The sequence below is a fragment of the Bos indicus genome, chromosome 15 (assembly GCF_029378745.1).
Source record: "Bos indicus isolate NIAB-ARS_2022 breed Sahiwal x Tharparkar chromosome 15, NIAB-ARS_B.indTharparkar_mat_pri_1.0, whole genome shotgun sequence".
Classification (NCBI taxonomy): Eukaryota; Metazoa; Chordata; class Mammalia; order Artiodactyla; family Bovidae; genus Bos; species Bos indicus.
The window spans coordinates 53,364,258-53,390,896 of record NC_091774.1 but is presented as its reverse complement, the minus strand read 5'-3'; the positions used below and the strand labels follow the sequence as shown (position 1 = coordinate 53,390,896).

At 40.5% G+C, this 26,639-nt stretch overlaps 1 protein-coding gene and 1 non-coding gene across 9 annotated transcripts in view; both read left to right on the top strand.

Moving 5' to 3' along the window:
- FAM168A (family with sequence similarity 168 member A) overlaps positions 1-26,639 on the top strand; it is a 202,420-nt gene that overhangs the window by 155,456 nt on the left and 20,325 nt on the right. For all 8 annotated transcript variants that reach the window (XM_070803870.1, XM_070803869.1, XM_070803868.1 and 5 more), the window contains one exon: positions 21,527-21,607. In XM_070803870.1, coding sequence (XP_070659971.1) covers positions 21,527-21,607 — 81 coding nt within the window. The remainder of the gene's footprint in view (positions 1-21,526; positions 21,608-26,639) is intronic.
- Positions 138-241, top strand: LOC139176195 (U6 spliceosomal RNA). Its single transcript, XR_011560650.1, has one exon. It is a non-coding gene; the product is annotated as a U6 spliceosomal RNA (small nuclear RNA).

Genomic DNA, 26,639 nt, shown 5'->3' with positions numbered 1-26,639 from the left:
ATGATACTTGACACACAGTAAGTAATAGTATTATTTTTATTGCTATTATTATTATCACCTCAATTCTGCAAAGTTATTATTTTTCCATTTTAAATGAGGAAGCCAAAGCTCAGTAAGTGGAAATAATAGTTTGCCTTGTGCTTGCTTAGGCAGCACATATACTAAAATTGGAACAATACAGAGATTAGCATGGTGCCTACGCAAGGATGACATTCAAATTTGTGAAGCCTTCCATATTTTTTTAAAAAGATAGTTTGCCTAAATTCACAGAATTCAAAATGATGAAACAGATTAGAACCGATATCTGCATCTAAAGTCCATGCTCCTTTTTCTGCAGTGGCAGTTGAGTCAGCAGAGAAATGGTGGTTAGCTGGTAGGTTCTTTTTGGCTAGACGCATGGCATCAGCCATATGGGCTGTGTGATTAGGGAAGGAGGGAGACTAAAAATAGAGTAGATTTGCACCTCCTAGAATAATGGAAATAAAAACAAAAATAAACAAGTGGGACCTAATTAAACTTAAAAGCTTTTGCACAGCAAAGGAAATTGTAAACAAGGTAAAAAGATGGCCCTCAGAATGGGAGAAAATAATAGCAAATGAAACAGCTGGCAAAGGATTAATTTCAAAAATATATAACCAGCTCATACAACTCAATACCAGAAAAACAATCCAATCAAAAAGTGGGCAAAAGACCTAAACAGACATTTCTCCAAAGAAGACATACAGATGGCTGATAAACACATGAAGAGATGTTCAGTGTTGCTCATTATTAGAGAAATGCAAATCAAAACTACAATGACATATCACCTCACACCAATCAGAATGGCCATCATCAAAAAAAATTCACAAACAAGTTTTGGAGAGGGTGTGGAGAAAAAGAGAACCCTCTTGCACTGCTGGTGGGAGTGTAAATTAATACAGCTACTATGAAAGACAGTATAGAGATTCCTTTAAAAAACTAAGACTGGAACTGTCATATGACCCAGCAATCCCACTTCTAGGCTTATACCCTGAGGAAACCAAAACTGAAAAAGATACATGTACCCCAGTGTTCGTTGGAGCACTGTTTACACTAGCTAGGACATGGAAGCAACCTAGATGTCCATTGACAGATGAATAGATAAAGAAACTGGTGTGTGTGTGTGTGTTAGTTGCTTAATCGTTGGTCCAACTCTCTGTAACCCCATGGACTGTAGCCCACCAGGCTCCTCTAAGAAGCTGTGGTACATATATACAATAGAATACTACTCACCCATAAAATGAAACACATTTGAGACAGTTCTAATGAGGTGAATGAACCTAGAGCCTATTATAGAGAGTGAAGTCAGTCAGAAAGAGAAAAACAGATATCATGTATTAACACATATATATGGAATCTAGAAAGATGGAACTGATGAACCTGTTCACAGGGCAGCAGTTGAGATGCAGACATAGAAAACAGACTTACGGACAAGGGCAGGGAAGAGGAAGGAGAAGGTGAGATGAATGGAGAGAGTAGCATGTAAGTATACACACTTCCATATGTAAAATATAGATAGCCAATGGAAATTTACTCTATGATTCAGGGAACTCAAACTCGGGCTCTGTAACAACCTAGAGGGGTGGGAAAGGGTAGGAGATGGGAGGGAGATTCAAGAGGAAGGGGACATACGTACACCTATGGCTAATTCATGTTGATGTATGGCAGAAATAAAATATTGTAAACCAATCATCAATCAATTAAAAAAAAAAAAAAGAGTGTGTTTGGATAGTGAGATCACAAACAGAAGCCCGTGCTGGGACATATAAAGACCAAGAGAAATATGACTGAAGAGATCATCATTGGATTGATACTAGATCCACAATATTGAGGGATGAGTATTTGAGAAAAATGGAAATATAATTTAATAAGAGCTTTAAGAAAAGCCAGTTATAAGAGTAGCTAGAGGAACTTCCCTGATGGTCCAGTGGTTAAGAATCCACCTGCCAATGCAGGGGACATGAGTTCGATTCCATGGGATCTTCCTAGGAAGATCCTACAAGCCTCTGTGACTAAGCCCATGGGCCACAACTACTGAACCTGATGCCCTAGAGCCTGTGCTCCACAACTAGAGATGCCACCACAGTGAGAAGCCTGCATACTGCAACTGGGCCATAGCCCCCACCTGAAACTAGAGAAAGCTCAAGCCCAGAAATGAAGACCCATTTAAAATGCACAAAAGGTTGTAATACACAATATACACAGCTGCACACAAAAAGTTTCCTGTATTCAAAGGCATCACTGACTCAATGGACATGAGTTTGAGCAAGTTCGGAGAGTTGGTGATGAACCAGGAAACCTGGCGTGCTGTAGTCCATGGGGTCACAAAGTTGGACACAACTGAGCTTCTGAACTGAACTGAAAGCATAATGACTGATTCAATGTTTCTACAAAAAAACACACTAAGATGGCTTTTGTCTAGCCTTTGCTTGGCCAAATAGCGATAGGTCTACTCACCTGGAGCCAGGTAAGGGAAAGGGAAAAGCAGGAGTGAGGGACATGATTGAAGACTGAGAAGCTTTTCATTAAGTAGTTTGAAAATCTACAGGAAATGCAACCATTTCCAAAATGGGTGGGGGACTAACATTTATTAAAGCACTTACTGCTCTGTGCCAAGTATTTATGCTAGGTATTTTGCATGCTACCTCTGTTAATTTTGAATCCACACTGCCTTCCTTCAGAGCCCCTGTTCTTCCTACTGGATTATGATGGCTACCATAGGATGTCCAGAGCAGGAAACTCCTCCTCCTGACTGTCAGTAGGAATATTGAAATGGGTGTCTACAAAGCAAGTTCAGGACTTCTCTGCTTTCTTCCCTAGCCACTCACATGCAGATACAGGAGAAGGAAAAAGAGGCACTGGTCCCAGCATAAACTGTTGTTCAGTCGCTCAGTTGTGTCCAGCTCTTTGGACACAACATGCCAGGCTTCCATGTCCTTCACTATCTCCCAGAGTTTGAGTCAGTGATGCCATCTAGCCATTTCATCCTCTGTCACCCCCTTCTCCTCTTGCCCTCAATCTTTCCTAGCATCAGGGTCTTTTCCAGTGAGTCAGCTCTTTGCATCAAGTGGCCAGAGTATTGGAGCTTCAGCATCAGTCCTTCCAATGAATATTCAGGGTTGATTTCCTTTAGGATTGACTGATTTGCTCTCCTTGCTATCTAAGGACTCCAGCACCACAGTTTGAAAGCATCAGTTCTTTGGCGCTTAGCCTTCTTTATGGTCCGACTCTTACATCCATACATGACTCAAAAAACATACACCAAACAATTAAATAAATTAGTCTTTTTTTAAAAAATACCAAAACAAAGGCTCTGAGAGTTGATTTGCTCAAAGTCACAGAGCTAATAAGTAAAAGAGCTGGGATTTGAGTCTAGGTCTACCTGTAAATGAAGCTCCTGCTGTCTCTAAAACACTGTGCAGTTTGTCTGAGTTTGACACCTCCTCTAAATGTCCACAACAATGTTACTTGTTTGAATCAAAAGTAGGGGAAGGTATATGGTCTGAACAAAAATAACACTCTACTTAAAAGTCTCTCTTGTAACTAACTCAGAATTGCAGCAGCCTCTGCAATCCAGAAGCCAGACCAAATTGGAGGGAAAGGGAGTCAGGTTAGTTGCTAAAATTCTTTTTGTCCTTCTTTCCAGTTCTCCTACAGCTCTTTGTATTTTCCTCTTTGACAGCCTTTATTGGAAGATACCGAATACCAGGGTTACTTAAATGTTTGTCTTTCTCATAGAGGAAAAGAGTTCATAGAGGGCAAAGATTGTCTTTTCATTTTGCACTTGTTGTAGTACCTAAAGTGTAATAAGTGTTAAAGTACTTATTTATTTAATTGAGTTGACCATGTCTTGTTTATTAGCTCACTTTTGAAGGCAATCCCTCAGGTATTAACTTTTAATATATACACAATTCCAAAAAGGTTGAATTTCTGGCCTTCTAGCCTATAGCACTGGGAAAGGGCTAGCAAAGAAAGTCTAAAAGGATGCAGGCTTCCGGATGATAAAATGAATGTAAGAGTGTTAACTACCTGAGCATAAATAAAGATGCTTTAGATCTATGCCCGTAATTTCTTTCATGTTTCAGGAGGAGAAATGTCTTTCCTTCATTAGAAATGAAAAATTCCTCTATCTCCTCCTACTTCTTCAGGCCGTCATAGCCACTCTGTTCCTTTACTATCAACATTTTTACTTATGTTTTAACACAACCTACATGAAATTAAAAGACATTTACTCCTTGGAAGAAAAGTTATGACCAACCTAGATAGCATATTGAAAAGCAGAGACATTACTTTGTCAACAAAGGTCCATCTAGTCAAGGCTATGGTTTTTCCAGTGGTCATGTATGGATGTGAGAGTTGGACTGTGAAGAAAGCTGAGCGCCAGAAGAATTGATGCTTTTGAACTGTGGTTGTGGAGAAGACTCTTGAGAGTCCCTTGGACTGCAAGGAGATCCAACCAGTCCATTCTGAAGGAGATCAGCCCTGGGTGTTCTTTGAAAGAAATGATGCTAAAGTTGAAACTCCAGTACTTTGGCCACCTCATGCGAAGACTTGACTCCTTGGAAAAAACTCTGTTGCTGGGAGGGATCGGGGGCAGGAGGAAAAGGGGACGACAGAGGATGAGATGGCTGGATGGCATCACCGACTCGATGGATGTGAGTTTGAGTGAACTCCGGGAGATGGTGATGTACAGGGAGGCCTGGCGTGCTGCAATTCATGGGGTCGCAAAGAGTCAGACATGACTGAGAGACTGTACTGAACTGAACTGTTCCAATAGCTTCACTAAATCTGCTCTGTGTCCAATTAAAAAGCAGATATTGTCATAGTGAATTTTTTTTAAAGATTCAAGAATTTAATATCTATAGGAGATATATTTTAGATTCAAAGATATAAAAAGTTGAAAGTAAAGAATGGAAGAAGATGATGTAACAGGAACCATAAGATAGCTAGGGTGGGTATACTATTATCAGACAGAATAGCCTTTAAAATAACAATAACCATAATGTTACTAGAGTTAATGAAGGACATTTTATAATAACGAAGGAGTCATTCATGAAGGTAAAACAGTTATAAATATATACTTCATAACAGAGCCCCAAAATACATGAAATAAAAGCTAACAGAAATGAAGGCAAAAGATGGTTCAACAGTAGTAGTTGAAGACTTCAGTACATCTCTTTCAATAATGGATTAAACAACTATGCAGAAGATCAACAAAGAAATAGAAGACTTAAACAGCACTGTACACCAGCTACACCTAACAGATATCTGTAGGACACCCCAACAACAGGCTTTGACAGTCAGAAGAATTTAATTATTTTCCAGAACACATATAACCTTCTCCAGGATAGACTATGTGCTAGGCCATAAAACAACTCTCATTTAAAAGAGTGAACTCATACAGATTATGTTCTTCAATCACAGTGGATTGGAATTATAAATCAATAATAAGTTTAGAATTTAGTGACAATTAAATAACATGCTCCTGAATAATCAGTGGGCCAAAGAAGAAATCGCAAGGGAAACTAGAAAATAGCTGGAGATGAGTGAAATACACCTGACCAAGACTTATAGGACATAGCTAAAGTAGTGCTTGGAAGGAAATTTATAGCTATAAAAGCCTGTATTAAAAATGAATAACCTCAACTCAGTAACCTAACTTCTCACCTTAACACTCTGGTGGGGGAAAAGAGCAGACTAAACCTTAAGCAAGACGAGGAAATAATAAAGATTAGAGCAAAAATCAGTGAAATTTAAAAAATTTTTTAAATCAATAAACCAAAAGTTGTTTCTTTAAAAAGAGCAACAAAATTAACAAACTTTTATCTAGACTGATTAAGAATAAAAGAGAGAAGACTTAAATTACTAAAATCAGGAATGATATAGGGAGCATTACTGCTGACTTTACAGAAATAAGGATTCTAAGGGAATACTATGAACAGTTGTATGACAACAGATCAGATATCTAGGTGAAATGGACAAATTGTATATGGTTCATGACTTAATAATGATGGTTTGACTTGGGATTTTTCACCTTTGCAATGGTGTGAGAGTGGTACATATTCAGATTTTGAATTCTGACATTTTCCTGAGCGAGCAACATGCAGTGTTGTAGTTTCTCATGATGCTGGGCAGCAGCAACAAGCAGCAACTCCCAGTCAGCCACATAATCATATGGATAACAACCAACACACTTAAAACCATTCTGTACCCACACAACCATTCTGTTTTCAACTTTGAATATAATATTCAATAAATAAAATATGTAATACTTTATTATAAAACAGGCTTTGTGTTAGATGATTTTGTCCATCTATAGGCTAATGTAAGTGTTCCAAGCATAATTAATTGTAGGCTAGGTTACACTATCATGTTTGGTAGATTAGGTATGTTAAATACATTTTCAACTTACAATATTTTCAACTTATCAGGACGTAACCCCATCTTAAGTCAGGGAAGATCTGTACTAGAAAGACAAACAACCAACCAACAAACATCCCATAAAGAAAAGCCCGGGACAGATAGCTTCATTGGTGAGTTCTAACAAATACTTAAATGAGAATTAACACTAACCCTCCTCAGACTCCTCCAAAAAATAGAAGAGGGGGGAATCATTCTATAAGGCAAATATTGTCCTGATACCAAAACCAGACAAAGACATCATAAGAAAACTACAGACCAATATCCCATAAATGTGAAAGTCCTTAAAAAGATACTAGCAAAATGAGCAATAACTTATAGAAATGGTTATATTATATACTACAGCCAAGTGGGATTTATCCCATAGGTGCAAGAGCCACTCATAATAGGAAAATCAATCAGTGCAACACATCATATTAAAACATTAAAGGACAGAACTCACATAATCATCTCTATAGATGAAGAAAAAGCTTTTGACAAACTCTGATACCCTTTCATTATTTAAGAAAACAAAGAAATAAACAAGCACGTCAGCAAACTAGGAATAGAAGGAACTTCCTCAGCCTGATAAAGGACATCTGTGAAAACCCATGGCTATCATCATACTTAACAGAAAAGGACTGAATGCTTTCCCCGTAACATTGTGAACAGGACAAGGATGTCCAGTCTCATCACATCTATTGAACATTGTGCTGGAGGTTTTAACCAGGGCAGCTGGGCAAGAAAATGAAATAAAAGGTCATCCAGATTGGAAAAGAAGAATTAAAACTGTATTTGCAGGTGAAGCAATCTTACGTAGAGAAAATTCTGAGGAATCCATGCAAAAACTGTTAGAGCTAGTAAATGTGTTCAATAGGGTTGCAAGATACAAGATCAATACACAGAAGTCAATCTATTCAATTGTAGTAGACAATCCAAAAATGAAATTATGAAGCAATTCTGTTTATAATAGCATCAAACAAAAAAGGAATAAATTTAACAAAAGCATAAAACTGTGTACTCTGAAAACTGTAAAACATTCTTGAAAGAAATTATAAATCTATAGAAAAATGCCCCATATTCATGAATTGAAAGATTTAATATTTTTAAGATGGTGATATTTTCCCAGTTGATCTCCAGATTCAACACAATCCCTATCAAAATCCCAGCTGACTTATTTGCATATTTTGACAAGCTGTTCCTGAAATCACATGGAAATTCAAAGGATCCATATTAGCCAAAACAGTCTTGAAAAAGAATAAATTTGGAAGACCCACACTTCCCAATTTCCCAGAGTTATTAAAAAGCTACAGTAATCAAGACAGCATGGTTCAGGCATAAGGATAGACATATGGATCACTGGAATTGTATTGACTATCCAGAAATAAGCCCTTGCATTTACAGTCAGTGACTGTGTAACAAGGGTACCAAAAACAATTCAGTGGAGGAAAGAATAGTCTTTTCAACATATGGTGCTGGAACAACTAGATATCCACATATGAAGGAATGAAATAGGACCCCTGCTGTACACCATGCGCAAAAATTAACTCAAAATCGTTCAAAGACCTAAATATAAGAGCTATAAAATTCTTATAAGAAAACTTGGAGATAAATCTTTGTGACCTTAGATTTGTCAAGGGTTTCTTAGATATGACACCAGTAGTACAAGGAGCCAAAGGAAAAAAATATGTAAATTGGATTTCATTAAAGTTAAAAAAACTTTTGTACTTCAAAGGACACCATCAAGAAAGCAAACAGACAGTCCACATATTTGGGATAAAATATTTGTAAATTACCTTATAAGGGACTTATACCTGTGTCTATATGTCAAGAACTCTTACAACTCAGTAATAAAAAAATAACCCAATTAAGAAATTTACAAAGAATCTGAATAGGCAGTTATCCAAAGATGATGTACAAACGGCTGATAAACGTTTATAGGAGATGTTTAACATTGATCATCAGGGAAATGCTGGTTCAAAGCTACAGTGAGATTCTGCTTAATACCCTTAAAGTGGCTATAATTAAAAAGGCAGGTAGTAATAAGTGTTGGCAAGCATATGGAGAAATTAAAACTCTCATATACTGCCTCTGGGAATGTAAATTTGGTAGAGCCATTTTGGAAAACAGTATGGCTGTTCCTCAGGTGATTTCCCATCTCTATGGCCTTGCTTGTACTGTTCTTTTTATTTGGGAATGCCAATCCTTTTATCTTTGCCTGTCAGAATCCTGCCTGTCCCACAAAGCCCAGCTCAGTTTACAATTTCCCAAGCCTATAGTCTTAGAAACAGATTCTGCTAGGTTGTGTGTCTCTTTTTAGTATTACAAAATTGCTTTTCACAATGCTTTTACTGATTCCCATTGTTTCAGATTCTTCCTAACATTAGATACTGTCAGACTTATTTGTTAATGTTTGTTAGTCTGATAGGTTTGAAGTAATATTATATCCCATCTACTTGTGTTTTGCTGATTACTAGTATCTTTGAACATCTTTTTCTTTTCTCCTCCATCTCCGGAGTCATTTGAGTGATTTTTTTTCTGTGAATTGCATGATGAGATTCTGTTGGTTTATTTTCATTTTCTTATTGATTAATATGAGTTCTTTCTTCTGGATACTAGTTCTTTTTTCAGTTCAGTTCAGTCGCTCAGTCGTGTCCAACTCTGTGACCCCATGGACTGCAGCATGCCAGGCCTCCCTGTCCATCACCAACTCCTGGAGTTCACTCAAACTCATGTCCATTGATGCCATCCAATCATTTAACCATCTCATCCTCTGTCATCCCCTTCTCCTCCCACCTTCAATCTTTCCTAGCATCAGGGTCTTTTCCAATGAGTCAGTTCTTTGCATCAGGTGGCCACAAGTATTCCAGTTTCAGCTTCAGCATCCGTCCTTCTAATGAATATTCAGGACTGATTTCCTTTAGGATGGACTGGTTGAACCTCCTTGCCATCCAAGGGAGTCTCAAGAGTCTTCTCCAACACCACAGTTGAGAATCATCAGTTTTTTTTTAGATGTGTGATAAATATATTTTCTCACTCCGTGCTTGTTTTTTTAACTGTTTACATTATTATTATATATTAGCATCTTGTCATACAGATTTAAATTTTGAGAAGTTAAATTTATCAACCTTTTATAGTTTTTTGTTTGTTTGTTTTGGTCTCATCTAAGAAATACTTTCTAATCCCAGGGTCAAACTGATATTCTACTGTTTTTTTCTAATAGTTTTTAAACCTTTTATTTCTTTAATTTAGGTCTTACATCTTTCTGGAATTGGAGAAGTGTGGGGTGGACCTAATATTTTTTTCTTCACATGGAAAACCAAGTATCCCAGTAAATTTTACTGAATCTGAGCAAGATTCTTCCCTTTACCAGATCTTGTGAAACACAACAGTGAAATGAAAGACTGAATTCATCTGGAAGGGAAAGGGATTCATGGACCAAATCATCAATTTGCAAAATTTCAACTGCTTTTTTCTCTCTTTTAAAAAAGAAGTTCAGGGAGAGCAGAAATCTTGCACCAAACAATCTGTAAAGTGCTGACTACCTCCCACCTGTCTTATACCGATAGATTTGGGGTGGGGTAGGGAACAGCAGCAACACACTCCTGGATTGGTGTTTGAGACAGACTAGGTCATCTATTTTCCATTAAAATTTATCTCATACTGGCAGATAGGGAATTTTGGAAATATATTTTAGGTTTGTAAAAGAATGTTTTATACTGAGCAACAGCACAGATTTACCTTATATGCTTACTTAGGAGCAGTTTTATTATTAGCTTTAATATAGCCTATTTTCTTATCTCTATTTTTTGTGATTTTTTTTTATTTTTCACTAAAGACTTTATCAAGCTAAGCCTCGTCTGGTTTTAGCAGCCTTTCTCTTCTTGGCCAGCCAAAGTGGATGGACCCACAGGTTAGTGCCTCTCACCTAATGGGTGAGTTCTCCCTGAAGGTGCAGCATAACTGGAGCACAGTTGATTACTGGATAGTCCTCCCTTTCTTGTTACCTCAGGGGAAGTTGCCTTGCCACAACTAAGAACAATGGCTCACTCACACCCTTATATCGCCCTGGGGCTTTAAATCCATAGTACTGGCAACCTCAGATTCAGGTCAATGGGCTGGTCTGGAGCCAGCCCTGCAGGGCTGCTGCCTCCTTCGTCAAGCTACATTCTCACCAGGATATCACTCTTAGCAGCCAGGCCTCCTAGTAGTAAGAGCAATTAAGATTTAGGCCTTTTTTCCCCCTGGAACTCACAGGTTCAAGGGTCCATTTAATTTTTCTTTCCTTCTGCTTATTAAAGAAAAGAGAGAAAAAGCCCACAAACTGCAATTAAAATATTTCCCATCTTTACTTTGTAGCCTGTCAACTCAAAGCAGTAAAAATGATTTTGCTATCAGGATGAAGTTTTGTGAGCTCTGTCTCCTAAACATCATTGTAGTTTCCCTCTTTGTCCCATTGTTACTGTTTTAGCTTTGCCTTTGGGCTGTTCCCACAGCTTCCCATCTGGTTCCTCCTCCTCTGATCTCGTCAACTCCAAACCCCTTTCTGTATTGCTACTAGAGTAGTTTTTATAGAACACAAATCTGAAACTCCCCAGTTTAAAATCCTCCAGTGGATTCTTTTTATAAAATTAATGAATTTAATTTTGGCTGTGCTGGGTGTTCATTGCTGTGTTCAGGCTAGTCTTCATTGAGGTGCACAGGCTTCTCGTGGTGGCTTCTCTTGTTGTGGAGCACAGGCTCTAAGCAGCACCAGACTCAGTGTTTGTGGCATGAAGACTCTAGAGCTCCAGCTCAGTAGTTGTGGCACACAGGCTTAGTTGCTCCTCAGCATGTGGAATCTTCCTGGACCAGGGATCGAACCCATGTCCCCAGCATTCACAGGCAGATTCTTACCCACTGTACCACCACCTTCAATAGATTATTTACTGATAAATTCCATGCCTTCACCTGGCATTCAGATCTCTTCACAACCTACTACCAGTGTATTTTTTTAATCTTCATTTCCTGATGCTCTTACCCACACTCTATAAACCCAATCATACTGAACTGTTTGCCATTTGCCTGATATGGCATACATTTTCATGCCTTCATGCATGAAATTTATATATATTTCTTTATCCCTACCCCACACACCTCGGTATTCATTGTTCAAGGCCAACCAAAATGTTTCTTCTGAAAAGCTGTTCCCAGCCATCCCAGACCTGTTCTTCACTTCCTCCTCAGCACTTCAATAACACGCCAACCTTCTCTGATTTTATATCTTATATATTGCCTATAGATAGATTAATATAAATTACCTATATTATTTCCCTGTTGAGCTGTAAGCTCTACGTAGAGAACCTTGCACCATGCTTAACACAGTAAGCATTTGCTGGATACTAACAGTGCTGATGGATAATGATGAAGAAATCTGGTTTAAGTCACTTTAGGCCTTCACTGACCACTTATTACCAGTCTTATTATGTCAATTCAGGTTTTTTTTAAAGGGAGAAAAAGAGTGAGCAAGGCAGGAAAACGATGAAATTATTTTAAGGGAAAGTGATTTATAAATTGGGAATTCTGGCCAAAGATGGGTGGTTAGGATGGGGAAGAGTTGAAAGAATTGAGTCTGGATTTGAACAAGAAAAAATTCAGGAAGAATGACTGATATCATATCTGTGGATTGTTGTGCTGGAGCAGGGGAAACAGACATGTTCTGTGAGGGTGGAACTAGGACCTGTAGTTTGGAAGCTGTTCAGGGTTAGATTCCTTCCAAGGTTGATTTTTAGTGCAAAGTAAAGAAATTTCTTAGCCTCCAGAGCTCTTCAGAAGAAGCTTTGAGTGCCTGAAGAGGTTCTGAATACACCAGCATTAGAAAGTGTGCTGGCATAGGCTGTGTGACCAGCTATGCGGGCCATTATTGAAGATATTCCAGTGCTGGATGGCAAATTGGACTCAATCATCTCTAATATCTCTTCTAACTCTGTAATTCAGTGCTTGTGTGATGCTTTTCAGTAATGTGAGCATGGTCTATATTAGGACACTGAGTGTGAACAGAATAGCTTTAAAAAAAAAAAACCTGAACCATCTTTGATCAAAGCAATTCTCCTGAGTAATTTCCTGTTTTCTCAGGTTTCGAATCTGAAATAAGAATGTTGGCGAAGAAAATAGCAGCCAAATCCAGAGGTTTACCCAAAGCAGACTCATGTTTTGAGGGAGGTTGGTAGAGTGGACTTTGTCTCATTCAGCCATCCCAGTTCTGTTGCCATTCTCTTTTTACTAGTGGTGTAAGATAAATCTAAGCTTCAATATCCTCATCTATAAAATGAGACTGATAATATATTTCATAAAGTTAGGGTAGATAAAGAAGTACCTGATAGCTCAGAACATATTACAAATTCAAAATATATCCTTCTTTTTGCCCTCTTCTTTCTCATTTTGAGAGAATTAAAGTGTTTGAAGTTTTTGTTTGTTTTTATTGTTCAGTTGTTTTGCTTATTTGGTTTTTTGGTTACCCATAGGGTTGGAGGGACAGTTTTTTAATTTTATTTGTGAGCTTCAGACCTGGAGTGTCTTCATTGCATAAGCGTCCCCCCTGCTCACAGCGACAACATCCTCTTTGTCTTCCTGACCCAAGGAGTTAGTCTTCTACTAGCTTTTTGATACACTGCTATTTTTACTACCTAAAGATCAAGTCATTTCAGAAATAATTTCTCTTGAAAGTAATTTCTAATTTCCATATTAATCAAAAATAGCTTTATATTTCTTCAGTCCTAATCCTAGTAACAGTAAAAGGGATTAGATTGTATTAACATCTATAAAGCAGTTAAAATGTACACCTCAGAATCCCAGGAAACTTGATCACTACTGAAGTCTTTGAGGTACAAGGGAGAAAAACTTATTTGTGGCCATTTATTCTCGTTACTCTTGACCTTCAAAAAATATAAATACAGGAGGGGCATACTTGTTTCCAAGGAGCAAGTCCTAGTTATTTGGTAGGTGTGGAAAAAGCCAGTTCCCACCACTGATTTGGGCTTCTCTTGTGGCTCAGCTGCTAAAGAATCCTCCTGTAATGTGGGAGACCTGGGTTTGATCCCTGGGTTGGGAAGATCCCCTGGAGAAGGGAAAGGCTACCCACTCCAATATTCTGGCCTGGAGAATTCCATGGACTGTATAGTCCATGGGGTCGCAAAGAGTCGGACACGACTGAGCGACTTTCACTCACTCACCATTGATTTACTAAATAATCTTAGCCAAAAAATCATTATACCTCTGTGAGCCTTGATTTCCTTGTCTACAACATGGGGGAAATAACGTTAGTGTTGTTTTGAGACTTGAGACATGTGTTAAAGTATCTTTTGTCTGAGTGGTGGATGAAACATCCATGTTGTATCACCATGCACTTCAGCAGATCCAGGCAGTCTTGGGAAACTGGGACTTGGAATGCACTCTGCTCACTTGGGTGGGGCAGAGCCTGTCCAGAGTCTTGGGAGTGTGCTGAGAAGACTTCAGCAGGGAATAATTGCAACCTAACAAATGTTACTATGTCCTGAAGCTTACATTCTAGTGACAGAAGATGGGCAGTCTCCTGAAAGTAGGTAAGCATATAGTATGACAGGTTGTTAACCGCTGTGAAGGAAAACAAAGCAGGATAAGAAGCACAGAGAGTAATGAAAGTTGAAGGTACTGTTTTAAAAGAATGTATGATGACCTTTGAACAGAATTCCAGAAAGGAGGAAAGGGGAAGGGTGAAGGTTCTGAGATGGGGAAATGGTTGACACATTTAAAGAACAGTGCAGAGGCCATTGTGGCTGGAGTAGATTAACATGGAGGCAAGTAGTAGGGCTTTCCTGAAAGCTCAGCTGGTAAAGAATCCCTGCAATGCAGGAGATCACAGTTTGATTCCTGGGTTGGGAAGATCCCTTGGAGAAGGGAATGGCTACCCACTCCAGTATTTTGACCTGGAGGTTGCAAAGAGTCAGACACGGCTGAGAGACTTTCCCTTTCACTTTCAAGTAGTAGGAGAGGAAGTTAAGAGGTAACCCAAGTCCAGGTGGGTCACTGAAAGGATTTCTCTGTGGTTGTCATGGGAAGCTATGTGGGGTTTAAAGAGAGGAGTGTCGTGATCTGATTTAACGTTTTAAAGAGTTGTTCTGGCTGCTGTGGGAAATAGACTGCATGGCAACAAAGAAGCAGAGAGACCAGTTAAGAAGCTATTGCAATAATCTAGGTGAGAAATAATGATAACTTGGACTAGAATGGAAAGTATATAAGTAACGAGAGATGGTCAGATTTTGAATATTTTCTGAAGGTGGAACTGAAAAGGAGTTGCTGATGAATTAGATGTGAATAGGAGAAAAAAGTAGAGTCAAAGATGGCTGTAAGATTTTTGGCCTGAGGAACTAGAAGAATAAATTGTCATTTACTGGTGTGGAGAAAAAGCTTGGAGAACAGATTTGGAAGGTAGAAAGTAAATATTTAGAAGAAAGAAAATAAGTATTTAATTTTGAATCATAATTTAAAATAATAATTCCTAAGTTTTTGAACTCTTTAACTGTTTGCCTGGCTCCTAGCACTTTGAGGTCTTACTGATTAATACTTACACCAATCTATTAGGTAAATAATATTAATATTCTCATAAACTAAAGCACAGCAAATGGCCCAAGGTCATACAAATAATTAGTGGTGTTCCTGAAATTGAAACCTAAGCTTAGATGTAGCTCCAGAGACCATACTCTTAGCCACTCTGCCATATAAACTTGATGTCTAGCAAACATCCAAGTGGAGGTGGTGAGTAAGCAGTTAGATACTATATGAGTCAGGCGGTCAGGAGAGAAGTCAGTCTAGCTGTATGAAACTTAAGTGTAGGTAGTGGACATGAAAATGAAAAGATACTTTAGGGCCAACGACCATAAAGGGAGATATAGTCACAAGAAGAAAAAACGATGAGATCAAGCTCTAAAAGGCAACATAGCTTTCAGGTGTGGCTAACCCATCAGTCCTGCTTCTTAGAGCCAGGGAGGGAACAAGCCAAGCTTCTTATGGATGTCCCCAAAATGCTACCCTTCATCCTTCTGCCCGGAGTGTTCTTCCTCCCCCTTTTTTTGCCTACATCCAGGGACACCTAGTACCCAGTATAATCCCTGGCAGACAGTAGGTACTAAATAAATGTTGGTTGTTGAAGGTCCCTTCTCTGCTCACTTGGCAGCCTTGTCAGGCACTCTTTGAGGTGCATTCCCACTGTCCACTTACCTGTTTTTCTCCTTAATTACTTGGTGACCTTTTCAAGGCCAGGGATCCTCTTGGATTTGTTTTGTTTTTAAACCTTTCATAGCTCCAAAATACAACCCCTGAGTAATCTCTTTATTGAGTACCTATTCTCTGCCTTGGGGCTTCTGAGATGGCTCAGTTCAGTTCAGTCACTCAGTTGTGTCCAACTCTTTGTGACCCCATGGACTACAGCACGCCAGGCTTCCCTGTCCATCACCAACTCCCAGACCTTGCTCAAACTCATGTCCATCGAGTCAGTGATGCCATCCAACCATCTCATCCTCTCTCGTCCCCTTCTCCTCCCATCAGGGTCTTCAGGAATGATTTCCTTTAGGATGGACTGATTGGATCTCCTTGCAGTCCAAGGGACTCTCAGGAGTCTTCTCCAACACCACAGTTCAAAAGCATCAATTCTTCAGTGCTCAGCTTTCTTTATAGTCCAACTCTCACATCCATACATGACTATGGGAAAACCATTAGCTTTGACTAGACAGACCTTGTTGGCAAAGTAATGTATCTGCTTTCTAATATGCTGTCTAGGTTGGTCATAGCTTTTCTTCCAAGGAGTAAGCGTCTTTTAATTTCATGGCTGAAGTCACCATCTGCAGTGATTTTGGAGCCCCCCAAAATAAAGTCTGTCACTGTTTCCATTGTTTCCCCATCTATTTGCTATGAAGTGATGGGACCGGATGTCCATCTAGTGGTGAGTCATGGCATCTGGTCCCCAGTGGCTCAGCAGTGAAGAATCCACTGAGTCAAGAGACACAGATTTGATCCCTGGGTTGGAAGGATGCCCTGGAGAAGGAAATGGCAACACACTCCAGTATTCTTGCCTGGAGGAGTTTGACGGGCTACAATCCATGGAGTCTCAATGGTTGGACATGACTTAACAACTGAAGCACAACAAATTCTTGGCCTTATCTGTGCTAGGGGCCAGAGATCCCAGCAGCATCAAAAGAGGCAGTAGGATGAGTAATACAAGCTGGGGACAAGGAAACAAAATGAGCAAAACAAAACCAGGAATGTTGTTGGGAGGAAGCCCAGCTTACCTATGATACTCTTTCTGGACAGAAGAAGTTGATGGTGGGGAAGGGATATTCTCTACTGGCCACACGGACTATTCATCCCTAGCCTGTGTTTGAAGAAAGTGGCAAAAACCACTAGACCATTCAGGTATGACCTAAATCAAATCCCTTATGACTATACAGTAGAAGTGAGAAATAGATTTAAGGGACTACATCTGATAGACAGAGTGCCTGATGAACTATGTACGGAGGTTCGTGACATTGTACAGGAGACAGGAATCAAGACCATCCTCAAGAAAAAGAAATGCAAAAAAGCAAAATGGCTATCTGAGGAGGCCTTACAAATAGCTGTGAAAACAAGAGAAGTGGAAAGCAAAGGAAAAAAGGAAAAATATACCCATTTGAATGCAGAGTTCCAAAGAATAGCAAGGAGAGATAAGAAAGCCTTCCTCAGCGATCAATGCAAAGAAATAGAGGAAATCAATAGAATGGGAAAGACTAGAGATCTCTTCAAGAAAATAAAGGACAGAAATGGTATGGACCCAACAGAAGCAGAAGATATTAAGAAGAGGTGGCAAGAATACACAGAAGAACTGTACAAAAAAGATCTTTATGACCCAGATAATCACAATGGTGTGATCACTCACACTCACCTAGAGCCAGACATCCTGGAATGTGAAGTCAAGTGGGCCTTAGGAAGCATCACTACAAACAAAGCTAGTGGAGGTGATGGAATTCCAGTTGAGCTATTTCAAATCCTGAAAGATGATGCTGTGAAAGTGCTGCACTCAACATGCCAGCAAATTTGGAAAACTCAGCAGTGGCCATAGGACTGGAAAAGCTCAGTTTTCATTCCAATCCCAAAGAAAGGCAATGCCAAAGAATGCTCAAAAGAAAGGAAGTTAGAAGGTTAAGTCGCTCAGTTGTGTCCGACTCTTTGCGACACCATGGACTGTAGCCTACCAGGCTCCTCCATCCATGGGATTTTCCAGGCAAGAATACTGGAGTGGGTTGCCATTTCCTTTTCCAGAGGATCTTCCTGACCCAGGGATTGAACCCAGGTCTCCCACATTGTAAGTGGATGCTTTACCATCTGAGTCACAAGGGAAGTTATAAAGAATGCTCAAACTACTGCACAATTGCACTCATCTCACATGCTAGTAAAGTAATGCTCAAAATTCTCCAAGCCAGGCTTCAGCAATATGTGAACCGTGAACTTCCAGACCTTCAAGCTGGTTTTAGAAAAGGCGGAGGAACCAGAGATCAAATTGCCAACATCTGCTGAAGAATTGATGCTTTTGAACTGTGGTGTTGGACTCTTGAGAGTCCCTTGGACTGCAAAGAGACCCAACCAGTCCATCCTAAAAGAGATCAGTCCTGGTTGTTCATTGGAAGGACTGATGTTGAAGCTGAAACTCCAATACTTTGGCCACCTGATGCGAAGAGCTGACTCATTTGAAAAGACCCTGATGCTGGGAAAGATTGAGGGCAGGAGGAGAAGGGGACGACAGAGGATGAGATGGTTGGATGGCATCACGGACTCAATGGACATGGGTTTGGGTGGACTCTGGGAGTTGGTGATGGACAGAGTGGCCTGGTGTGCTGCGGTTCATGGGGTCACAAAGAGTCGGACATGACTGAGCAACTGAACTGATCTGAGCCTGTGTTTGAGAAGCTTGGATGCTTGCTGTCCGGGCTGAGGGGAGGAGGTGGTGGTTTGCTCAAGGAGTAGGAAAGAGGACCTGATCAGGCGCTATTGTATACAGGCAAAGGAGACATTGCTATACTTTCAAGAAACTTGCATGTTGAGGAAAGGGGGAAGGACAGGGAATGTAAAGAAACCATTGAAGTACACTGTGATAAGTTCTGTAATTGGGGATGCATGTGTCTTCAAATTTGTTCTGTTCTACAGGGTAGAAGATACAGATAGAGTTCAGTGAAGTATAAGAAATCACTTTCAGACAATCAGAGCAGTCTCACAGTGGAGGAGGGTGCTGAGTCTTGGGAAAGGAAAGAGTTTGTGGTCAGTAGAGATCAAGGGCAGGGATGAATGATGCCATGAATGTGTTGTAGAGGAGCCCTAGCCTCAAATATGAGGGTGGACCAAATGGCCTTGAAGTTACTTCTAATCTCTGCAAATCTGTGACCCCAAGTCCCTGCCTTTCTCTCAGCCTGAGAGTGTCACCTAGAAAATGAAGGTCTTTCTAATGCTGCCATTCTTTGATACCTGCCAAATTCAAGTGAAAAAAAATTCTTAGAAACACTGAAGGAAGATCCTATAATTGCTCCTAAAAGTAAAAGACATCTGAAATGATGTAATAGGGGTGGGATTACTCTTTGCTGTGCCATCTTTCATGTGAAGCTAAATACAGATTTCAGCCATGAGACCAGATCACTTTGTTTTCCAGATTAAACCCTTGACTTTAGCAGATCTCCATGTTGCTGATTTGGAGAAGGCAATGGCACCCCACTCCAGTACTCTTGCCTGGAAAATCCCATGGACAGAGGAGCCTGGTGGGCTGCAGTCCATGGGGTCGCTAAGAGTAGGATGCGACTGAGCAACTTCCCTTTCACTTTTCACTTTCATGCATTGGAGAAGGAAATGGTAACCCACTCCAGTGTTCTTGCCTAGAGAATCCCAGGGATGGGAGAGCCGGGTGGGCTGGCATTGCGCAGAGTCGGACACAACTGAAGCGACTTAGCAGCATATTGCTAATTAAGTGACAAGAAGTTGGCTGCCTTGGCTCTGAAGTCAGAAAATGATTGGGGAGTAAAGAGAGATGAATTTTCTTTGGAGTTGGAAAGGATTTAGGGAAAGGCATATTAACAAAGATACATTATTAAAGCTCAGTATTTACAAATCCCAAAGAAGCTTTTAGGGATTTAGGGATTTAATCTTTGACTTTTAAAATCAGCTTTCCATTGTCAGTCAAAATACCAATGAGCATTAAAAATAACTATAGCGAGCAGTGAGACAGGCACTTACACACTGCTAGTGCGAGTACAAATTGATAGTCTTTCTAGAAAGCCATGTGGCAAAGTATGTGAAGTCTCTTAGCGTGTCACTTCTCATCATTTCTGCTGCTATTTCCCTGATCTGAGCCCCGTCATCCATGCAAGGAGTTTACAGTAGCTCCTAACTGGTCTCTAGGCTTCTCTATTCTTCCCCCATTATGGTCTGTTTTCCACACAGCAGAGTGACGTTTTTCAAACCTAAGTCAGATTATGTTATTATTCTGCTCAAGATCCCATCACGGCTTCTCATTTCACTCAGAGTAAAAGTTGAAGTCCTTGTTCCACTTCAGCTACACTGGCCTCTTCACTGTTCCTCAGACATGTCCCGTATCATATACCCCCAACTTAGGGCCATTGTGCTGAGTATTTCCTTCATCTGAAATGCTCTTCCTTCAGCCATCTGCTTGGTTAACTATTTCCTTCAAGTCTTTCTGGAAATCTTACTTTCTCCATGGCATTATTCACAATATCCAAAAGATATTCACAATATCCAAGTGTCCACCAACAAATGAATAGAAAAACAAAATGTGGTGTGTGTGTGTATATATATACACACACATAGATACATACGGTGGAATATTACTTATCCATGAAAAGGATTAAAGTTCTAATACATACTAAAACATGCTGCTGCTGCTGCTAAGTCGCTTCAGTCGTGTCCAACTCTGTGCGACCCCATAGATGGCAGCCCACTAGGCTCCTCTGTCCCTGGGATTCTCCAGGCAAGAATACTGGAGTGGTTTGCCATTTCCTTCTCCAGTGCATGAAGGTGAAAAGTGAAAGTGAAGTTGCTCAGTTGTGTCCAACTCCTAGCAACCCCATGGACTGCAGCCTACCAGGCTCCTCTGTCCATGGGATTTTCCAGGCAAGAGTACTGGAGTGGGGTGCCATTGCCTTCATGGATGAACTTAATTCTGTTAAGAAGCCAGACACAAAAGGATAAATAGTATCTGATTCCCTGTATATAACATATCTAGAATAGGCAAATTTATAGAGACAGAAAGTAGATTAAAGGTTAATATAGGTTATGGAAAGAGGGAATGGAGTATTATGGCTTAATAGGTAGAGTTCTGTTTGGAGTAGTTAAAAAGTTTTAGAAATACATAGGATGGTTGTACAACATTGTGAATGTAATGAATGCCACTGAATTATACACTTAAATGGTTCAAATCACAAGTTTTGTTACATATATTTTGTCACAATAGAAAAAAATTTTAATCCCTATATATACTATGAGTGGTGGACTGGATCAGGCTTGTATGGGCTCTCTAGGGCCACTTGTGAGCATCTCTTCTCAACTATTCATTTGATGACGTTGCTGGCTTGAAACCAGCCATGGTGGGAGTATTTACAGCATGGAACTCAGCAAGGGCTACCAAATAGGCTTCACTGCAGTTTCCTTGGGCCAGTTGTTAAATATTTACCAGCACACCACTGAATATATGTGTATAAAAATGCATAGAAAACTATCCAGAGACTTAAATGCCAAACTTTTACTGTCTCTGCGGAGGAGAGCAGTGTGGCAGGAATGTGAAAGTAGTTACACCTTTTACCATATATACTTATATAGTGTTTCAGTTTTTTGTGTTTTTTTACAGTGAGCATATAGGCATATATATCTTATACTGCTTTTAAAAAATAGAAAAATATGTATATATTTTCTATTTTTCTCAGAAGGCTAAAACCAGTCACATATATGGTCTGAAATGGCTCATGAAGAGGCTGAAGGCCAAGCCTGGGACTTGGATTCCATTTTCTCAGAAATCTTTCTTCTTGCCCAACTAAATAGGGTTTGTTTTTTTTCTGTCTTTTCATAGGTTACCCCACAGCCTATCCAGCTGCGGCCCCTGCCTACAACCCCAGCCTGTACCCCACCAATAGCCCCAGTTATGCTCCAGGTAAGGAGAAAGTGGAGACAGTAGTGATGAGTGGGATGGAAGGTGAGGCTCTACTTGGGAAAAAATAAACTCAAAACACCTGCTGGCCTTTCCATGTCCGTAATTGCTCTGGGCTCAGCTTGTCCATGATTGATTGTCCAGGGAGTCCCCTCTGGGAACTGGGGCAGTTCAGCCTCCAGGTTGGGACGGGAACAGAATTTCCTCTGTTCTCTTTGTAACTTTCAGTGACTTACAGTGTAACTTCTGCTAGAGTATCTGAGACATGTGTCCCTCACAGAACCTCCTGCTCTCCTAATGTCCACGCCCAGTGTTTGCTCCTTTCCCCTGAGGCTGCCGTTGACATGTGCACACTCACACACACCGAACACTCGCTTACACAGCAGATGTCCTGGATGTGGACCTGGAAGAGAGTGAGAGACTTGCCACCAGACACAAAGAGCTGGTTTTCAAGCTGAAGCAAAGAACTTGTTTTTCAAAAATAACAAAGGGGCAACACTCCTTGGTTAGAAGTTGGAACAGATTTGAAAGTATTGAAGAAGTTTGTTTCAGTTCGGGAGCAATGCAGAGGTCTTACCACTGATGTTAACCCCCATTTCCCCCGCACCCACCCCGCCCCCACCCTGGAAAAGCCACTCTCAGCTGGTGCTTTAACACTCAAGGGGCAGGAGAAAGATTGTGGGCTCTGCAGTTTGTAAGTCTTGGGTTTAAATCCTGATTATTTAACTCACTAGTTGTGAGGCCTTAGACAACTTACCTCACCTCTGAGAAATGTGCTACCTACCTCACTGTTGTAGATGGTTTTGTGTAAGTTCCTCTTCATTTATTCAACAAGTATTTGCTGAATGCCCTCCAAACTAGAACAGAATAAAAGGAAAGATATTATCTTTGCCTAAAGTAGCTTACATGTAAACAAATTCCTGGCTGTATGGTGTGATGAATATTGTCAAAGGAATACATATAAGAGGAGAGGAAGCAAAGGAGGGAACAACCTCTGCTTGGGGTTCAGAGTGTAGGGGAAGGCTTAACAGAAGACTTAGCAGTGGATACTTGAGAGAGAAGTAAGAAGCATTCTTTTTTGTTTGGTTGGTGGAGGGGTTTTTGTTGTTGTTAAGAGGCATTCTTTTTTGTGTGTTTGTTTTAGTTGGTTGGGTTTTGTTGTTATTGCTGAGAGGCATTTTTTTAAACATACAAAGGAAAAGTTGGGCATTCTAGGTGGAGTAGAACCTGGGCAAAAGCACGGAGATGGGAGGAATGACACTGAAGAACATCAAAGTAGTGAGAATGATTGAAGCATAGGCTCTTGGGCGGGGCAGTCCAGAATCTGGATTACAGATGTTGGAGGACCAGATTTGGAAAGTCCTTGACTGTCATGATAATACCCTCATTTTCATGTTTAGTAATTATTATTCTAAAGTGAGAAAGCTTGAAAAGGCCTTAGAGAGCCTCCAGTTCAGTCCCTTCTCTTGACAGTGGAAGTGCAGAGAAAAGCAGTGTTTTATCCAACTTACCCAATGAATCAACAGTAACATATGGACTAGAAAGATCTAAGGGTTCTTGGTCTCATGCTTTTCTGTGCCAATCCAGGATTCACCCCACTGTCGTTCCCTTTCTTCCAGGATGTTTAAATGAGACAAACATGGGCTGTGTCAGAAGACCTAGATTTGCATTCCGACTCTGTCACTTCCTAGATTAGCAATCTTAAAGTCTCCTGACCTCTGAGCCTCAATTGCCCCTCCTAAAGTAGGGATAATGTCATGATCATATTATACTCACATGCACATGCATATCATGAGCCCTGCTCTTTTTTTGGCAAATAAGAACTATTTTATGCAAATAAGTGATGTTAATCCCTAAAGTGTTTACATAGGTACATTATTTCCACTTGCCCTTGCTATGCCAAGGGCACTCTGGAAGACCCTATAGATGATTCAGATTTGTGAAAGTGCAGTCATTGCCCTCAAAAAGCTTGTGAGGGGAACAGTGACACACAGGCTCAAAAAAAAATCTCTAATGATATCTCACCACTGATATTTTATTCTATACTCACTTTAATCAATTAGGTATATATTTCTCCAAAAGCACATAGTAGGAGGCAGAAGCAATGAAAACTACAGAAATTCTCTCTTATAAAAGACTTAATCAAATTTGATAAGTTCTATCTTACTTAAAAACTATGGTGGTTTTGATACTAATCTTATAGTATAAAAATGATTTCAATGCTATGAAATCTGTGAATTGTCTTGGTAAACTACCCAGTCTAAAACACAATGAGATGAGTAGTGTAGAAGGTCAGGTAAGATCCAGGGTGAAGGAGATGCGTTGTCTTCATAGTCAGGAGGCCATCAGTGACCTCTGCGGAAGTGGTCAGGGCGGGGAGGCTGGGAGTGAAGGAATGGATTTGGCAGATGGAGCCTACAGTTACAAGAGGCTTGGCTACTAGCAAAAGGAGGACGGAGGGGGATTGAGTAGAAGGGGAGACAGGGTTAAAGGAGGGGTTTTGTTTTTGTTCTTTCTGGAAATGAACATTAAATAAGTACTGATGAGAAGGAGCAAGTGGAGAGGACATTGAGACACAGAAGAAAGAGTGTCAGATGGAGCCAAGCTTCCAAGGAGGCTGTGGAGGTGTGGGAAGTCCAGACCTCAATTCTCTCATTTGTTTTGGGGAGCTAGTGGAATGGGGTGCTTCCCATGGAAGAGCAGCTCTTCTTCTCAGACTAAAGGAAAGGTCACAGGTGGATGTGCTTAGAATAACTTGCCCAGTGGGAAGTGTAGAGTTCTTATCTCCTGATCTTGATTTGCTGAGACAAGTGAGCAAGGAGAGAGGGAGTGTTCTCAACGAGAGAGGTCAGGGATGAACCTTACTGTGAGAGGTGGGAGAGGAGACTTGAGCAGTAGCACAGCCATGTAACGTTGGAGGCGCAACTGAGGTGGAGACTGTGCGTTTCTCAAGGCTCTCCCCCAGCCCTGGGATATTCTTTCATAATGTTCCAAACTTCTGATGATAGATTTAGGATTAGTTTGCCAAGAAAGCAGAAGGAAAGGGAATAAATAGCTAACATTTGTTGAATGGTCCTAGTGTGTCAGGGGCTATTTTAAGCTCTTTATGGGTATTAACTTGTTTTATATCACAGCAGACCTTCGAGGTCATTACTGTTATTCCCACTTTTCTAAATGGGAAAACTAAAACTTAGAGAAGTTAATGGAACTAGCCCAAAGATCCCAATCCAGGCATCCAGCCACCACATCCGCATGCACTCTTAACCACATTATAGTTGCAGTTAACTAGAGAGAAATTGAGATGTTAGAGCAGTCAGGTGAGAGAGGGAAGGGAGAGCAGATAGAAAAAACCTGAAACTGGGGCAGTGGGGTGGGGGAGAATGGATAGATTGGAAAGCTCCTAGCATGTATAAAGTACTGATTAAGTTTTAATTTTAATGCACACAAAATATCAACCCACATCTAACTTGATTTTCCCCAATTTTGCATTTTTAAAAATCAACATATTTCTAAGCTCTGACTAAACCATTTTCTCAGGAACCCACATAGTCCACTACACAGGGTGGTATTAGCATGCTGTGTCAGAAAGCTCCAAACTGGGAGTTGGAAGACCAGGGTTGTAGCACTAACTCTGCTACTGATTCTGGTGTGACCTTGGCAGATCCTTTTGTCTTTGGAGTTACATATGCACGCAGCTGGTCTGTGGCATACGGTGGGAGGCTGGCCTTTGCGTTTCCAGGTCTCTTGACTGTGGTGGAGGCACCGACTCAAGGACAGCAAAGATGTTGTAGATGCTCTCAGCTTCCTGCCAGAGCTGCCATTTGTGATGCTGAGAAATGCTGTAGGATAGAAGCCTGCAGAGAAGCCAGGCTATCAGGTTGAAATTTCTCTCAGCTTCTTCAAGGAGACAAAGACGTTGCTTCAAAAAAGAGCTTTTTTTTTAGCAGTACTGAGTACCCTACAATGTCATCTGTCCAGAATGCAGGGCAATGTTTCACTCCTTCATTGGTTTTGAAAGCAGCTTGGGTACTTGGAGCTTTTTTCCAAGCTCTAACGACTTGAGGGCTCTTCTTTAAATTTGACCCCGCAGGAGGTGTAGCCAGTAGAGACTTGTTTTCAGAATCTAGAGACCAAAGGATGTGTCATATTAATGGTAATCTGACTTGAAAATGAAGCGAAAGGAAAAACAGAATAACTAACATAGATAAAAATGAAATACCTCCTCACAAAAAAATCTTTATAAATCATTGTCATCTGTTGTCGCACTTGATTTCATAGCAGCCTTCTAGACTAGATACATTGTTCCCATTGCGCATATGGTGAACCTGGGAAGGGGAAGGAATTTTTGTTTTCTGAACATCTGCCATGATCCAGGCACCATGCAGGTCTTGTCACAAAAATTTTTTTTTCCTACAGTCTTGTGAGTTAGAGATTCTTGTCTTCAGTTTTGCTCAGAGAGGTAAAATTACTTGTGCAAAGTTGCACAGCTAAAGAGCAGTGGAGCTCAGATTCAAAGCCAGTCTGACTGCCCACAGTCTGCCCCTTCTACAGCAGCACACTCTCCCAGAGGTTTCAGGGAATAAAGTGCCCCTGCATTGGTCCTAGCCCTCCAGCACTATAGAGAGCTCTTCAGAGACCAAAGATGGTGGTTTTGTCCCTAAACCTTTAGCTTTTTATCCAGCACATACTGCCTCTGTCGTGTGTGAAGTCCCTCTGCAATGCTTGGGAGAACTGAAATTTATTCTTAGCATAAACAAGCAACGAGCAGGCAGGAACTTGGACATATGCACTTCCAGGCAGCTCTGGGTCAGCTTCCTGGAAGATGTCGTGGCATCCAAAGGGTACCCCTCCCCAGTGAGTGGGCTTTCCTGGATGGCAAGTCTGTCACCCTCTCCAGGGTGGAGGTACTTTGTACCCTTTGCGTTTACGGTTTTCTTATGTAGCCCGGGGGAAACTGCTATTTTGAGACAAAGTCTGTTTTTGTAACTGCAATATGTACTACTTTGCACAGATTCTTAGTGGTAATTTCAACTAA